Source organism: Rhinoraja longicauda, chromosome 9 (genome assembly GCF_053455715.1).
Source record: "Rhinoraja longicauda isolate Sanriku21f chromosome 9, sRhiLon1.1, whole genome shotgun sequence".
NCBI classification, from domain to species: domain Eukaryota; kingdom Metazoa; phylum Chordata; class Chondrichthyes; order Rajiformes; family Arhynchobatidae; genus Rhinoraja; species Rhinoraja longicauda.
The window spans coordinates 33,819,208-33,837,751 of record NC_135961.1 but is presented as its reverse complement, the minus strand read 5'-3'; the positions used below and the strand labels follow the sequence as shown (position 1 = coordinate 33,837,751).

Below are 18,544 nucleotides of genomic sequence, written 5' to 3'. Positions count from 1 at the left end.
CTAACTATCTAACCACTTAAATTTGTAGGTGCCGGACTAGCAGATTTTTTTGAACTATTGGATGTTAGCTGTGCAGGTATGCAGTTTTTAAAAATATGTTGTAGAGTAGTATAAAAACGTAGACAGTGAACCCGAGAAGTTGAAAGAGAATGGGAAATTGAGCTCCAGTTAGTTTAAGGAGAGTGGAAAATAGAACCAGGAGAGGAAATCGTTCATAAGTTTAGGCAATTTGGCACATTCCACTATTCAATCATGCCTGATCTATCTTTCCCTCGAAACCCCATTATCCTGCCTTCGCCCCGTAACCTCTGACACCCTTACTAATCAAGAAACTCCAGAAATAGCTGGAGTCCTGTCAGCAAACTTTTACAGGCAAGTTTCAGCTTCATAAATTTCAATGTGTATTTTTCAACAGTAAAATAAGTGCACAATAACTGTGCAAATTTCTGTGCAAAATAACTTTCTTCTCAAAGGACAGTTATTAAAGCAGAAAGTGTGAGACAGCAGGATTGAAGAGTTGCAAATTGTGAAGTCAGATGAAGGAATGGAGGAAGAGGGGGAGGGGAGAAATAGGCCACGGGACTGGAAGAAATGGAAATGAATCGCTGTGTCATCTGGAAAGACAGCTTGGGAGCATCGTTGGTAGGAAGGGAAGAGGTGAAAGCGCAGGTGTTGCATTGCCTGCATGTTGACTTTGGTTGTCAACTGTTCGATCGTGGATAGAACAGTACAGCACAGGAGCAGAACCACTTCCACGATACATGTTATGGTTTGGAATGCACCAAGACATTTTCAATAAACTAGTAACCCTATTACTTCCCTTTTAATATTGAAAGATCTCCCACTCCACACTAGGGGAAATTTACAGAGACCAATTAACCTACAAACGTCTTGGGGATGTGGGAGAAAACCGGGGCACTCAGAGGAAGCTCAAGCGGTCACAGTGAGAACATGCAGAATCGACACAGACAGCACTGTGGCCAGGATCGTACTTGGGTGCTAGAACAGGATATCCTGGAGTCAGTGATGGTGACTGCGGAGAGGCCTCGATAGAAAGGCACGCGAGCAACATGACCGGTTAAATCCATGTGGGCAAGGATTAACATCTGGGATAAGGAACTAATGGTGGATATGAAATGACAGTCTCTCTCGTCATAGGCCGTTAAGCATTCTCCTTTTGTGAGTCACCAACACAGTGCAGATTTGCTTTGGAATCAGAAGTGTGTTGGGAGCGGGCTGGTAATATTTTTATGTTTTCTCTGCAAAAATAGCTAAAAATAGAAGTAGTTTCTTGAAAAAATAACTTTATGATTGGTTTTAAAATAAATATCAATGTGAGTATGCCAGTCCATAATTAAAATCATGAGGGGAATAGATTGGGTAGATGCACAGAGTCTCTTGCCCAGAGTAGGTGAATCGAGGACCATAGGACATAGGTTTAAGGTGAAGGGGAAAAGATTTAGTTGGAATCTGAGGGGTAACTTTTCCTGACAAAGGGTGGTGGGTGTATAGAACAAGCTGCCAGTTGAGGTTAGTTGAGGCTGGGACTATCCTAACATTTAAGAAACAGTTATTCAGGTACATGGATGGGACATGTTTGAAGGAATATGGACCAAACGCAGGCAGGTGGGACTAGTGTAGTTGGGATATGTTGGCCATTGTGGCCAAGTTGAGTTTTCTCTGGAGAAAAAGGATGGGTGACGTTTCGGGTCGGAACCCTTCTTCAGGAAATTAGAGGGAGGGGGGGAGGTAGGGAAAGGCCAGAACTAATCAGGGCTGGCAATAGATTACTTAACTAGCTAACTAACTAACCAACCAACTAACTAACCAACTAACTAACTAACCAACCAACTAACCAACCAACCAATTAACTAACTAACTAACTAACTACAGGGCCTGTTTCTACGCTGTATCACTCTATGACTATGACTCTAATTTGGCTACATTGAATTCCTGCAAACAAGACTTGTAAGATGACATGCAAATTCTCCCAGGGCAGGTCAGTGGCACAACGTATAGAGCATCAGAGACCCACGCACCATCCTGGCCAAGGTGCTGTGTGTGTCGAGTCTGCATGTTCTCACTGTGACCACTTGAGCTTCCTCCAAGTGCTCCGGTTTCCTCCCACATTCCCAAGAAATTTGTAGGTTAATTGACCTCTGTAAATTGCCCTTGGTGTGTAGGAAATGGGAGATCTTTCAACATTTAAAGGAAAGTTACAGGGTTATTAGTTTATTTAATTTTTTTGTATTATAGCACCTACGTGTATTGTGTTTACAGGCCTGTTATGATGCTGCAAGTAAGAATTTCATTGTTCCATTCTCAGTACATCCGACAATGAAACACTCTTGACTCTTGATCCTCTTGACAGATTATTAATTTGATTATAAATGCCCTGGGAATGTGGGAATGTGGAACACAACCAATTACTTTTTTTCAGATGCTGATCAAATGAAATTGGGTGGATGGAACTGTAGATAGACATGATTTATTTTCAATGGTTCAGTGGTAATTTTTTTAATCACATGCAACTCCTTTTTTGCATACAGTTCAGTAAAAATCTTACTATATACATATGCACAATTATACTCAAGTACAAGTATGTAAGATAATAGATGAACCTGAGCCAATGCACAAATCTCCACGTATCCGGCACCAAATGGTACCCTTCAGGTTCAAAACTGTAAAAAATGTTTGAATTTTAATTTGGCCCTAAAGGGCGGTACAGTGGAACAGCAGTAGAGTTGCTGCTTTGCAGCACCAGAGACCCGGGTTTGATCCTGACTACGGGGGCTGTCTGAAGGGAGTTTGTACGTTCTCCAGGTGACCACGTGGGTTTTCTCTGGGTTGCTCCAGTTTCCTCCCACATTCCAAAGACGTACAGGTTAATTGGCTTTGGTAAAATATAGTCCCTAATGTGTAGGATAGTTTTAGTGTACGGGGTGAACGCTGGATGGCACGGACTCAGTGGCCGAAGGGCCTGGTTCTGCGCAGTTTCTCTAATGTCTAAAAGTAAAGTCTAAAGTCCTGGCGGTGGCACTAGGTTGGTGTTGCAGAGGTCAGCCTGGCCGTGCAATGTTGTCGATGTCAAGAAGAGATCAAATGGAAGGTCATGTTCCCTTGTGTTTTACTGCAGAAGTATGAACAGGAGTTGTTCAAGCTGGCTCTGCCTTGCCTGAGTGCAGTTGCTGGGGCCTTGCCCCCAGACTACATGGAGTCCAACTATGTGGCAATGATGGAGAAACAGTCTTCAGTGGACACCGAAGGCAACTTCAACCCCCAGCCTGTCGATACTTTAAGGTTTGATTGTGCTACTTTTGAGCGCTCGAGTTTTTCCAAACTTCATTCATTGCAGCTTCCAACATTCTGATCAGGAGTAGCTTTTACCTGGGTGGATACGTGGCTATGCCTGGGTGGACAGGTATCTATACCTGGTGGATAGTTGTCTTTACCTGAGGACAGGTGTCTATACCTCTGTTGACAGGTGTCTTTACCTGGGTAGACCGGTGTCTATATCCGGATGGACAAGTGTCTATACCTGGGTGGGCAGGTCTATGGAGCCCTTGCACGGTAGGTCACTAGGTCAAAGAGCGTGACACACGGAGTCATTGAAGCATTCTGGAGGACAAGCAAGCCTCCGGCACACACTCATCACACAGGCAACACGTACTGAGTTATTCCAGCATTTTGTCTACCTTCGATTTAAACCTGCATCTGCACTTCTTTCCTACACATTTTGTCCGTTCCACTGCAAAATCTCCTCAGGGTAAGTCTTTTTTGAAGAAGTTCTCCTCCTCTCCCTGACGAGAGAGGAGGAGAATGCACCGAGTTAGCAACAGGCTGTGCCCGGGAAGTGATTGCAGAGAAGGATGAATGAGATGACTGCGTTACAAGCCGGCTTTGTATCAGTCCAGCGGTGCCACACTGACAATGCTGAACGCTTGCGTAGGGAGGAACTGCAGACGCTGGCTTCAACCGAAGATGAGACAATAATAAGCTGGAGTAACTCAGCGGGTCAGGCATCTGAAACGTCACGATGTTTCTCATCACGATGATTTATCTAGTACTTTATCGGCACCGCGTCGTCACATTGGAAACGGCGCCAGTGGAAACGTAGACGTGAAAGAGCAGCGAGCTTAACTTCCACGCAAAAATAAGCGACTATCTCTGCAGTACAAGACCTGGAACATTTTGACTCCTGTTCAAATGACCTCGAGTTTACACTCCCTCTGGGCTGCCAATGTCCTTCCAGAACTGGATACACTACAGCGACTCTGGGCTGAGGCGCCAGAAGGAGCCCAGCCAAGACATGCTACGACTCTGGATAGATGTCCCACTTAATGTCCACAACCCATCAACGCCATAATTACACGGCGTGACCTGGAGCAAGACGGCAAGGTCCAGTCTGTCTGACCTCTTCCCTCTCGTGTCTTGCCATCTTTGAATTTGCAGGGAATTGGAGCTTAGAATGTTGTCCTCCACAATGTGTAGGGAGGAACTGCAGATGCTGGTGTAAACTGAAGATAGACACAAAATGCTGGAGTAACTCAGTGGGACAGGCAGCATTTCTGGAGAGAAGGAATGGGTGACGCCTCGGGTCGAGAAGGATCTGGACCCGAAACGTCACCCATTCTCTCTCTCCAGAGATGCCGCTTGTCCCGCCGAGTTACTCCAGCATTTTGTATCTAATGTGTCCTCCACAGCGTCACCTCAAGGTGAAGGGGCTACCAAACTGCGATGCCAACCATTGTATTGTAATGAGGGGGGAACTAATCTGCCATCCGTGGCCAGAGAGGCTTCACTTCATGCACTGGTATCGGTCACAGACACAAGTCAAGGCACATTTATGACACGCAGGGAAACAACAGTTAGGCAGCCTGGTGTGATTAAGCACTGTAATTATGCGGTGCCATTCATAAAGATTTTTGGTTGGGACTGAGGTGTTGCAAGTTTAGTGGCGATTTTGGCTTCAGAATCTCTGGCAGAATTCTGGCTTTCATTTGAGCTAATATTTTACTCCACACCCTGCCCTATCTGAACTTCACACTAAACTTGCCAATGGGAATTGGTTGACGTGAAGTCTGAACAGTTGAACCCACGATTGACTGTTTTGTATAGCAGCCTGTTGAGGAAAAGTGAGGGAAGGACATTATATGATCTGTTCCAGGATGAACACAGCACAGTGGCGCAGCGGTAGGGCTGCTGCCTTACAGCGGCAGAGACCCGGGTTCGATCCTGATTACGGGTGCTGTCTGTACAGAGTTGTACATTCCCCCTGTGACCACGTGGGTTTTCCCCAGGTGCTCAGGTTTCCTCCCACATTCCAAACACGTGCAGGTTTGTTGGTTAATTGGCTTCTGTAAATTGTCCCTAGTTTGTATGACAGAAGTAGTGTACGGGGTGATCGCTGATTGGCGCCGGCTCGCTGGGACAAGGAGCCTGGTTCCACGCTGTCTCTCTAAACTAATATGGCTGCAAATGTCTTACCAATGACTTAATCATAAAAATGTCGTTCAGGAAGTAACCAGTCTTGTTTGTTCACTTTCACTGTCAGTGTAACACTCCCGGAAAAATTGGATTATTTCATCAATAAATATGCAGAGCACAGTCACGACAAATGGACGATGGACAAGGTAAGGCAGTTCATTTTATTTTTGATTCCTTTTGTGGTTTTATGGTGGTTCAGATTGCAGCCTAATCCTGCCTTTGTCACTTTAGGTATTGGTCCATATTTCCCAGTCCAATGCCTCGGTGTTCAATTATGCACCTTCTGCAGTTCAGCTGAGCTCAGAGAATTAGTAGAGGTCAGACTGAACCTGTTATCATAAGATTATAAGATGTAGGAGCTAAATTAGGCCATGGGCCCATCAAGTCTGCTCTACCCTTCTACATGGGTGATTTATTTTTTTCCCCAGTATCCCCCATTCTGAATTCTCCCCGTAACCTTTGACAGCCTTACTAATCAAGAATCTATCAATCTCCGCTTTGAAAATACCCAAAGACTTGCCCTCCACCGCCGCCTGTGGCAATGAATTCCACAGATAGACCACCCTGATAACGATCTCGGGATAATGTTATGATAATAAATCTGTAGTTCTAAGCTACAAAATCTAAATGATATATGTTTTTGCAGTAATGCATAAATTTGTTTTCTCCCCATTTTATTGCATATTATTTTGTGTTATGGGTGCATTCTGCCAATGGAGAGAACCTTGGACTATCTTTAGTCAGACTTTACTGTCTTGGTCTTGCATTAAATGTTCTTCCCATTATCATATATATATGTACACGATGGATAGCTTGATTGTAATCATGTATAGTCTTTCTATTGACTAGCTAGCACGTGCCAAAAGCTTTTAACTATACCTCGGTATATGTGACAATAAACTGAACTAAATTAAATCTAAACTACGACCAAATTTATCCCGACCATGTTGACTGTCTGCACTAATCCCATTTGCCTCCATTTGCCCCATGTCCCTCGGTCTTCAATCTAACCCAGACTGCAGCAGATACTGTTCTTTTTCCAGCTAACAAATGGATGGGTGTATGGAGAAGCAAACAACGAGACTACCAAGGTTCATCCTTTGCTAAAAGCATTCAAGCTTCTGTCAGAAAAGGTGAGTAGGCAGCCCACTTTATCTCACGCGTCCAGTTTCATTCTAAGGGGAAGCTGAGATGTTAACAAAGGATATTCCTACTGCTTGGCCCATTGAATTCCCCCAGCAGCTTGTTTTTTGCCCCAGTTTCCAACATATGCAGTCTCCTGTGCCTCCATCACACACTTGGCACTACCTGTTGTCAACAAGTTCCGAAAACCAGTGCCGAGACCGGCAAATCACTTGTTGAGTGCTGTAAGCCACACACAAAACAAGGTTCAGTTCCACAATGACTACCTCTAAACCCACTGGGCATCTGTGTCTGTACCATCCATCGTCCTATTAGATGTCTTCCTCTGGTGCTCCCTTTAAACTCAGTTCAGACTAATTTATACTCATGTACAGCAGGACACAATAAAATCCACCTTGGTCTATTACATCATGCTGTTCGCGGGCAACTGAACTGTCCTCTCACCAACTAGAGAGTGACCTTGATCTCCCATCCTCCTCATTGGAGACCTGTGACTTATTTTAATGAGACTTTATCTTGCACTAAACATTATATCCTTTACCGTGTATCTGTACACTGTGGATGGCTTGATTGTAATCATGGATAGTCTTTTTGACTGGATAGCATTGGAAAAAGCTTTTTGCTGTACCTCGGTACACGTGACAATAATAAACTAAACTGTCTAAATTCAGCTTCTTCCCTTCATTATCAGACTCTTGAACAAACCTCTCATATGCTTGGGATAAATTACCCAATCTACCCCATTGCTACTCTCAAACTTATTTTTTATATCTGCACACTCTGCAGTTGTAACACTATATTCTGCACTCAGTTAATTTTTTCTTTTGCAGAATCTAATGTACTCATATATTTTGCCTGGATAAAGCAGTCAGTGCACATGACAATAATAAACAAGTACCAATATCAAATTCACACGAAGCCCACAGAGTAAACATTACACCTACTCGAATGATAACTCATGGGGCCTCGAATGAGATCCAATTATTTTAGTTTCATTAATAAATGTGATATTGCCAGGCGCGTATTAGGTGTATTAGTCCTTTCTTAAAAAAATAATTGTTAATTCTAACTTCTACTTTCCAGTGTTTTCCTGCCTCAGTTCTCAGTCTTACGAAAAAAAATACATCAGTATTTCTCCATGTAATTTCCTTGGGTTTTTCCAAATCGTGAACAATAAAATATAAATGAAAAATCACTTTTTTTCTGATAAACCTCCAGGACAAAGAAGTGTATCGTTGGCCAATAAAGGAGTCTCTGAAAACAATGGTTGCCTGGAGTTGGATGATAGAACGGACTCAAGAAGGAGAATTCATGGCATTGCATCACAGAACTCGCCGAATATCTCAGTCAAGTCAGGTGAGACGAGTTTAAGGTTGTGCTGGTATTGGAGAGGGTCCAGAGGAGGTTTCCGAGAATTATCCCAGGAGTGATTGGGTTTACATGTGACGAGTGTTTGAAGCCACTTGGCCTGTACCTGCTGGAGTTTAGAAAGATGTGGGGAGATCTAATTGAAACTTACCGAATAGTGAAAGACCTGGATAGAGTGGATGTGGAGAGGATGTTTCCAATACTGGGATAGTCTCGGACCAGAGGCCATAGCCTCAGAATAAAAGGACGTACCTTTCGAAAGGAGATGAAAAGGAATTTCTTTAGTCAGAGGGTGGTGAATCTGTGGAATTCATTGCCACAGGCGGCTGTGGAGGCCGTCAATGGATATATTTAAGGCAGAGATTGACAGATTCTTAATTAGTAAGGGTGTCATGGGTTATGGGGTGATGGCAAGAGAATAGGGTTGAGTGGGAAAGACAGATCAACCATGATTGAATGGCGGAGTACTTAATGGGCTGAATGGCCTGATTCCACTCGTAGCACGTCAGTTTATTTGGATTGGCCCAGTAATGCCACTGCTCTTTCCTCCAAACGATTTAGAAATCTTTATGCATTGAATTCACGAGTTACTTGAGTCTTTAGTTAATTGGATTTAGGAATTGTAGCTCGCTTTCATCACCACCACAGTTTGCCCTCCTCTCCGTTATCTGAAAGGCCTAGATTGAGTGGACGTGGAAAGGATGTTTCTAGTAATGGGAGAGTCTAGGACCAGATGGCACAGCCTCAGAATAAAAGGACGTACCTTCAAAATAGAGATAAGGAGGAATTTATTTCGCCAGAGGCTGGTGAATCTGTGGAATTCATTGCCATTGACAGCTGTGGAAGGCAAGTCTTTGGGTATTTTTAAAGCGGAGATTGAGAGGTTCGATTAGAAATGGCGTCAAAGGTTACGGGGAGAATGCAGGAGATTGGGTTTGCAAGGGAAAAACAGCCATGATTGAATGTTGGATTAGACTTGATGGGTTGAATGGCTTAATCCTGTTCCTGTGTCTTATGATCTAAATAAAAATTAGGTTTGACCTCTTCATTTACTGCCCTTTACTGCAATTGAGCCATGAGGTATATACGTATGCTCATTTTTTGTACCTACCGTTTCAAATATATTTGTGCTTATTGCTCAGGTGTCTATAGACTGTGCACATGGTTACTGTCCTCGGCCCATCGAAATGAGCAATGTTTCGCTTTCCAGGGACCTGCATGTAAGTTCTACTCGTTGCAGTTGGTTCTGTGTGTCAGGCAATGTGTTGTGGTGCCCTAAAATTACACTATAGAGCTTATGCTATGAATTGTCATTTCATATTGAATGTTTCAACGGGTCTTGCATTGGCAGATTACACACACCCACCGCACCTTTATTTTTCATCCAATGATATTCAATGTTCTTGATTAGTAAGGGTTTCAGTGGTTATAGGGATAAGGCAGGAGAATGGGATTGAGAGGGAACGATAGATCCGCCATGATTGCATGGCAGAGCAGACTCGATGGGCCTAATTCTGCTCCTTCTACGAGTTCCAGGCATTCAGCACCTTCTGTGTAAAACACACCTTACCCCAAGGTGGCTCACACTCCTTTCCTGCCCCACCCTGCTCTTTTGCCCTGTTCACAACAACCCCACCCCATGCAGATCAGCCACCCCAACTGTTTAATTCCTTGACAATTTCCTGACTTTCCACACCATCTGTTCCTGATCTCTTGGCCACAAACTCAACCCAAGGATCTCCAATCCTCCACCAATCTCCAATCCTAACCAGTCCTCTTGCATCTCCCGAGCCTCACTCCTATCAATCTCCACTGCTGACCATAACCCTCCCTTCATCGATGACTCTCACCCCACCATCGAAAGAATCCACAAGAGTGGCTGACTCAAAAAAGCAGCTCAAATCATCAGAGACCCACAACAACCTGGTCACACTCTCGTTTCACTCCTGCCATTGGGGAGAAGGTACAAGAGCCAAAAACTATAGCGTCCACTTCAGCAACAGCTCCTCCCCTACAACTATCAGGCTATTAAACACTACAACCTCCAAACACTTTCCAAGCTATATAGACTTAGGGGGCATTAATTTAGTTTAGTTTAGAGATAGCGTGGAAACATGCCCTTTCGGCCCACCGGATCCACGCCGACCAGCGATTCCTGCACATTAACACTATCCTATACCCACTAGGGACAATTTTTACATTTACCAAGCCAATTAACCTACAAACCTGTACTTCTTTGGAGTGTGGGAGGAAACCGAAGATCTCGGAGAAAACCCACGCAGGTCACGGGGAGAACGTACAACCTCCGTACAGACAGCGCCCGTAGTCGGGATGGAACCCGGGTCTCCAGTGCTGCATTCGCTGTAAGGCAGCAACTCTACCGCTGCGCCACCGTGCATCATTTTTGACTTTGCGTGCGTAAACACACACACACACACACACACTATATATATATATATATACTGAACTTTTTTGTTGTTTATTGTGGACGTTACAGAGTACTATGTTTACATATTTGTTGTGTTTCTTCAAGTAAGAATGTCATTGTTCCGTTTTGGGACATATGACAATAAAACACTCTTGACTCTTGACCCCCCCCCCCCCCCAAGCCCCCATCACTCTCCCCCTCCCACCACTGTGTGAAGAAGCGGTGTTTAAGTATGTGAGGCTGAATCACCAGCACCATGAAGGCATTGAAATTTGCAACAGAGGGTCTTAGCCCTTTAAAAGCACCGTAAGGGGGCAACATTCAATTTTGGTACAGCGGGATTGTGTCCAGTAAACGATCAATATCTCTATCTCCACCTCTGCAGAGATTAGTCATCATGTTTTGGGGAGGCAGAGTGGCGCAGCAGTGGAGTTGCTGCCTTATGGAGCGAGAGACCCGGGTTTCATCCTGACTATGGGTGTATGGAGTTTCTATGTGCTCCCTGTGACCACATGAGTTTTCTCCGGGTGCTCCGGTTTCCTCCCACACTTAAAGACGCACAGGTTTGTAGGTTAATTGGCTTTGATTAAAAAATGTATAAATTGTCTCTAGTTTGTAGGATAGTACTAGTGTATGAGGTGATCGCTGGTCAGCATGGACAAAGTGGGCCGAAGGGCCCGTTTCCAATGCTGTATATCTAAAGTTTAACGTTGAAAGTGGTGACATTTGCTAACATTCCTTTGCAATTTACCGCAGGCAATGGCAGAGCTTCTAGCTGAAAACTACCACAACATCTGGGCAAAGAAAAAGAAAAACGAATTGGAAGCTAAAGGTAATGATGCATGTTGTATTATCATGAGGTTACTGTCAGCTTATCGTACTTGAAAGGACTTTAATGACTCAGATCTCATTCTGGTTATTTTAAGTGAAAATATAAAGTAGCTTCTGACTTGTGAAAGATTGCGGCAGTGTGCTGCAATCAACACATCCGCTTTGATTTTAAATACAGAATTTGCAGTTTCTAATGAATCTGATCTGCCAGATCATGAAACTTATGGAAAAGCCCACTCCATAACTTCTTCACACAATTTGGCCTGTGATCCCTGTTCAAAAGGAAACAACCCTGGGATCTGATCACTGAAATAGAGTAAGTCATAGAAAGTTCGAGCGTGGAAACAGACCTTTCAGCCCACTGAGTCCATGCCGACCATCAACCACCCCCTCACACGAATTCTACATTCATCCCATTTTATTCTCTCCATATTCCCATCATCTTTCCCCACTCACCTCCACAGTGGGGGCAATTTACAGCAGCCGATAAGCCCACATCTTTCACGGAGCACCCGGAGGAAAGGAGGAAGGGGAGAAGGTAAAACCAGGCTGTGGGGGGGGGGGGGGGGGGGGGGGGAGCTGGGAAACAATATGGTTGGAGGCTGTGGAAGGCAGGCAGCCAGAATTGATAAAATCAGAAATGGTGTGTGAGATTAAGGCCTGGTGCTCGTCTGTGGGATCATGGTCCAAGGATAAGTAGGAGAACATGCAAACTCCACAAAGACAGCAGCCGAGGTTAAAATCGAACAAAATGTTTTGCATTCCCAACATTTTACTTTTCCACAACGAATGGGCGGCACGGTAGCGCAGCGGTAGAGTTGCTGCTTTACAGCGAATGCAGCGCCGGAGACTCAGGTTCGATCCTGACTACGGGTGCTGCACTGTAAGGAGTTTGTACGTTCTCCCCGTGACCTGCGTGGGTTTTCTCCGAGATCTTCGGTTTCCTCCCACACTCCAAAGACGTACAGGTATGTAGGTTAATTGGCCGGGTAAATGTAAAAATTGTCCCTAGTGGGTGTAGGATAGTGTTAATGTATGGGGATCACTGGGCGGCACGGACTTGGAGGGCCGAAAAGGCCTGTTTCCGGCTGTATATATATGATATGATAATCCTTGAAAAGCCAATGGAGAGTGTGCATTGAAGGTAAAATAATAAAATCGATTCACAAAGAAAATAGAGACACAGCCATTTTGGGAGTGTGATTTGGGAATGCAACATCATTGTGCTGAATTCACTTTGCTGGTCTTCTGGGTGAGGTGGGGATTAAACCTGGGATGCCAGAGGTGTGTGGCAGCAGCTCGACCCCCTGTGCTATTGTGCTGCTCCCTGAAATTTTTTGTTTCACTTATGAACTTATGAAAGTAAATTCGCCACAGTGATGTTAGACTATGCAGTCATAAATTGCACTCCTTAAATGGCTGTGTCTCTGCTTTCTTCATAAGTTCATAAGTTATTGGAGCAGAATTAGGCCATTAGGCCCATCAAGTCTACTCTGCCATTCAATCATGGCTGATCTATCTTTCCCTCGCAACCCCATTCACCTGCCTTCTCCCCATAACCCCGGACACCTTTACTAATCAAAAATCTATCAATCTCCGCCTGACAAATATCCATTAACTTGCCCTCCACAACTTCATTTGATCAACTCCACAATTTGAGGGGGAGAATGTTAAATCAGAAGTATCAGTGTTGCAGTTGAACAAAGGGGACTATGAAGGCATGAGAGAGGAGCTGGCCAAGGTCGACTGGAAAAGGATCCTAGCAGGAATGACGGTGGAACAGCAATGGCAGGAATTTCTGGGCATAATCCAGAAGATGCAGGATCATTTCATTCCAAAGAGGAAGAAAGATTCTAAGGGGAGTAAGAGATAACCGTGGCTGACAAGGGAAGTTAGGGATGGAATAAAACTAAAAGATGTATAACATAACAAAGAGTAGCGGGAAGCCAGAGGGTTGGGAAACTTTCAAAGGACAACAGAAGGTAACAAAAAGGGCAATACAGGCTGAAAAGATGAAGTACGAGGGTAAGCTGGCCAAGAATATAAAGAAGGATAGTAAAAGCTTCTTTAGATATGTTAAGAGAAAAAGATTAGTAAAGACAAATGTGGGTCCCTTGACAGCAGAAACGGGTTACAATACACAATAGACAATAGGTGCAGGAGTAGGCCATTCGGCCCTTCGAGCCAGCACCGCCATTCAATGTGATCATGGCTGATCATTCTCAATCAGTACCCCGTTCCTGCCTTCTCCCCATACCCCCTGACTCCGCTATCCTTAAGAGCTATATCTAGCTCTCTCTTGAATGCATTCAGAGAATTGGCCTCCACTGCCTTCTGAGGCAGAGAATTCCACAGATTCACAACTCTCTGACTGAAAAAGTTTTTCCTCATCTCCGTTCTAAATGGCCTACCCCTTATTCTTAAACTGTGGCCCCTTGTTTTGGACTCCCCAACATTGGGAACATGTTTCCTGCCTCTAGCGTGTCCAACCCCTTAATAATCTTATATTTTTCGATAAGATCCCCTCTCATCCTTCTAAATTCCAGCGTATACCAGCCTAGTCGCTCCAGTCTTTCAACATATGACAGTCCCGCCATTCCGGGAATTAACCTAGTAAACCTACGCTGCACGCCCTCAATAGCAAGGGTTAAATTATTATGGGGAACAAGGAAATGGCAGAAGAGTTGAACAGGTACTTTGGTTCTATCTTCACTAAGGAAGACACAAACAATCTCCCAGATGTACTAGAGGACAGAGGATCTAAGGAGACAGAGGAACTGAAAGAAATTTGCATTAGGCGAGAAATAGTATTGGGCAGACTGATGGGATTGAAGGCTGATAAATCCCCAGGGCCTGATGGTCTGCATCGCAGGGTACTCAAGGAGGTAACTCTAGAAATCGTGGATGCATTGGTGATCATTTTTCAATGTTCTATAGATTCAGGATCAGTTCCTGTGGATTGGAGGGTAGCTAATGTTATCCCACTTTTCAAAAAAGGAGTGAGTGAGAAAACAGGGAATTATAGACCAATTAGCCTGACATCGGTGGTGGGGAAGATGCTGGAGTCAATTATTAAAGAGGTAATAATGGCGCATTTGGATAGCAGTAAAAGGATTGGTCCAAGTCAGCATGGATTTATAAAGGGGAAATCCTGCTTGACTAATCTGCTGGAATTTTTTGAGGATGTGATAAGTAAAATGGATGAAGGGGAGCCAGTGGTGGTAGTGTATCTAGACTTTCAGAAAGCTTTTGATAAGGTCCCACATGGGAGATTGGTGAGCAAAATTAGAGCACATGGTATTGGTGGTAGGGTATTGACATGGATAGAGAATTGGTTGGCAGACAGGAAGCAAAGAGTAGGAATAAACGGGTCCTTTCCAGAATGGCAGGCAGTGGTGAGTGGAGTGCCGCAAGGCTCGGTGCTGGGGCCGCAACTATTTACAATATATATTAATGATTTGGATGATGGAATTAGAAGTAACCCTAGCAAGTTTGCAGATGACACAAACTGGATGGCAGGGTGAACTGCAAAGAGGATGTTAGGAGGTTGCAGAGTGACTTGGACAGGTTAAGTGAGTGGGCAGATGCATGGCAGATGCAGTATAATGTAGATAAATGTGAGGTTATCCACTTTGGCGGCAAAAACAAGGATGCAGATTATTATCGCAATGGTGTCAGATTAGGTAAAGAGGAAGTGCAACGAGATCTTGGTGTCCTTGTACACCAGTCACTGAAAGTAAGTGTGCAGGTACAGCAGGCAGTGAAGAAAGCTAATGGCATGTTGGCCTTCATAACGAGAGGATTTGAGTAGAGGAGTAAAGAGGTCCTTCTGCAGTTGTATAGGGCCCTGGTAAGACCACATCTGGAGTACTGCTGCATCTGGCGGTGCTGGCTCGAAGGGCCGAATGGCCTACTCCTGCACCTATTGTTTATTGTCTATTGTGTGCAGTTTTGGTCTCCTAATTTGAGGAAGGTCATCCTTGCTATTGAGGCAGTGCAGCGTAGGTTCACGAGGTTAATCCCCGGGTTGGCGGGACTATCATATGAGGAAAGATTGGAAAGACTGGGCTTGTATTCACTGGAGTTTAGATGAGAGAGGATCATATAGAGACATACAAAATTATAAAAGGACTGGACAAGCTAGATGCAGAAAAAATGTTCCCAATGTTGGGGGAGTCCAGAACCAGGGGCCACAGTCATTGGTGATCATTTTTCAATGTTCTATAGATTCAGGATCAGTTCCTGTGGATTGGAGGGTAGCTAATGTTATCCCACTTTTCAAAAAAGGAGTGAGTGAGAAAACAGGGAATTATAGACCAATTAGCCTGACATCGGTGGTGGGGAAGATGCTGGAGTCAATTATTAAATTTTTTTTTTTTTTATTAAAAGTACGGTAAATTACAATAATACAACAGGTATATCTTAATACATTTTTTATACCGCTTCCTTTTTTTGAGCTTTAAGAAAAAGATAGAAGTAAAGAAGTAAAGAAAGAAAGTGCGCAAGAGTCGTGAAGTGCAAGAGAGTGTTGGGAAAAGAAAGCCCCTTGGAAAAGAAGTTAGAGAAGGAAGTAAAGTAAGAAAGTAGACCCTAGAAAAGAAAGAAAAAAAAAAAAAAAAAAAAGTAGAAACAATCGCTCTATTATAACATTAAACTCCGCAGGAAGGGGACTACCAACCAAGTCTGTTTTGTTGTTTTACCTCCCGTTACCAGGTCCTGATACCATTTATTTATTTATTTCTTTGTAAAATTACTATTGCACCTCATGCTTGTAATAGGTCCAGAAACGTAGACCACGTCTTTTGGAATTGGTCTGCTTTACCTGCTAAGAGGAATCTCATCTCTTCCAAATGTAGTGTTTCAAACATATTTGATATCCACATTTTTATTGTTGGTGTGGGCGCATTTTTCCAGAATTTCAGTATGAGCTTTTTTCCCATTATTAGCCCGTAATTAAATAAATTCTTCTGAAACACGTTTAATTCAGGGTTACCTTCCGATATTCCAAAAATGATCCATTCTGGTTTTGGTACCAGTTTTATTTTGATTAATTTTGAAAAAATATCAAATATTTCATACCAGAATTTTTGGATTTTTGTACAAAAAACAAAAGAATGCGCTATAGTAGCTTCTTGACACAGACATTTATCACAAATTGGTGAAACATTCGGGAAGATTTTATTTAATTTAGTTTTTGAATAATATAATCTATGTAATGTTTTGAATTGGATGAGCGTATGTCGTACGTTGATCGAACATTTATGCACCTGTAGTAAATGATTATCCCAACTCTCTTTTGAAATTTTTATAGCTAATTCTTGTTCCCAGTCTCTTCTAATTCCATCTGTTGTGGGTATTGCTATGTTTAAAATGATATTATATAAATACGATATTAGATTAGCTGATTCCGCCTTTGTCTTCATTGCTTCATCCAGTAAGTCGGAAGGCATATTATAATAATCTTTTGTATATTTTTTCAGATAATCACGAATTTGAAGATATTTAAAATATTGGTTATTTTTCAAATTATATTTCAGTTGTATTTGTTGAAATGATAGTAATTTTCCCAATTCATACAAATCTTCGAGCGATTTGATTCCCATTCTTTCCCATTGTATAAATGATTTGTCTATAATTGATGGTTTAAACGATGGATTATTGACTATTGGTATTAAAAGAGATAAGTTTCTTAATTTTAGATTCTGTTTTATTTGTTTCCATGTTCTAATTGTGCTATGTATAATTGGATTTTTATTATAATTTTTATTATTCAGATTTATTGGTGAGAGGATAGTCGCTCCTATATTACTCGGGGAGCAGTCCCCTTTTTCCATTAAGATCCAGGCCGCCTGATGGGCAGAATTGTCCAGCAGGTGAATCATATTTTTAATATTTACTGCCCAATTATAATACATAAAGTTAGGGAGCGCTAGACCCCCCAACTCTTTTCGTTTATTAAGGTGTGCTATTTGTATTCTATGGGATTTATAATCCCATATAAAATTTGTAATATCTGAGTCCAATTTTTTGAAAAACCTTTTAGGAAGATATATAGGTATTGATTGAAATAGGTATAGGATTTGTGGTAAGAAAATCATTTTTATAGCATTTATTCTGCCTATTAAGGACATCGGAAGTGTTTTCCAGAATTTAATCAAATTATTTAATTTCTTAAGTAGGGGATTATAATTGGCTTTAAACATATCCTGGTAATTTCTAGTAATTTCAATTCCCAAATATTTGAATTTTTCTGTAGCTATTTTAAAAGGGAATTTCCGGAGGTGTGTTGAGTCTTTTGGATTTATCGACATAATTTCACTTTTGTTCCAATTTATTCTATATCCTGAAAAGGATCCAAAGTCCTCAATTAAATTTAATATGTTTGGTATACTAATTTGTGGTTTTGTGATGTACAGTAGTACATCATCGGCATATAGGGATATTTTGTTATTCGAATATTTTGTGTTATAACCATAAATATCCGGGTGTGTTCTTATTTTTTCAGCAAGGGGTTCAATTACCAAAGCGAATAACAACGGTGATAATGAACATCCTTGTCTATTGCCCCTTGATAGTTCAAATTTCGAGGATAATATATTGTTAGTTAATATTCTAGCCGTAGGTTTGTTATATAATAATTTTATCCATGCGATAAAGTTCTCTCCCATTTGAAATTTTTGCAATACTTTAATCATATAATCCCATTCTACTTGATCAAACGCTTTTTCTGCATCCAGTGAGATGATAGATAACTCTTGGTCATGAGGTTTATGTGAGTGCATTATGTTAAGCAAACGTCTCAAATTATTGAATGAGTGTCTCTTAGATATAAATCCTGTTTGATCCTCATTTATTAGTCTACTAACGTACCTGCTTAGTCTAATGGCTAGTGTTTTCGCTATTATTTTTTGATCCGTATTTAACAAAGCAATAGCTCTATATGATCCTGGTTCTTCTATATTTTTATCTTTTTTAAGTATTAATATAATCGTTGATTCTGCTAGTGTTTCAGGTAAGCTTTGCTCTTTAAAAGCATATGTATACATTTTCTGTAATCGTGGAATAACTATGTCGTAAAATGCTTTATAAAATTCATTGCTGAATCCGTCTGGTCCTGGTGTTTTTCCATTCTTTAGTGTTTTTATTGTGTCTTCTATCTCCTTCGAAGTAATTTGTGCTCCCAGTTCCTCTTGTTCCCTCAGTGCTAATTGTGGTAGGTTACAATTATCTAGGAATTCTGAAATTTTATTATTATTGTCTATTAACGTTTTAGATGTGTATAAATTC

At 42.2% G+C, this 18,544-nt stretch overlaps 1 protein-coding gene across 4 annotated transcripts in view; it reads left to right on the top strand.

The window, feature by feature from the left end:
• Window positions 1–18,544, top strand: part of ryr2a (ryanodine receptor 2a (cardiac)) — a 423,773-nt gene that overhangs the window by 280,619 nt on the left and 124,610 nt on the right. For all 4 annotated transcript variants that reach the window (XM_078405073.1, XM_078405072.1, XM_078405071.1 and 1 more), the window contains 6 exons: window positions 3,137–3,300; window positions 5,555–5,633; window positions 6,531–6,620; window positions 7,849–7,986; window positions 9,141–9,218; window positions 11,183–11,258. In XM_078405073.1, the coding sequence (XP_078261199.1) occupies window positions 3,137–3,300; window positions 5,555–5,633; window positions 6,531–6,620; window positions 7,849–7,986; window positions 9,141–9,218; window positions 11,183–11,258 (625 nt within the window). The remainder of the gene's footprint in view (window positions 1–3,136; window positions 3,301–5,554; window positions 5,634–6,530; window positions 6,621–7,848; window positions 7,987–9,140; window positions 9,219–11,182; window positions 11,259–18,544) is intronic.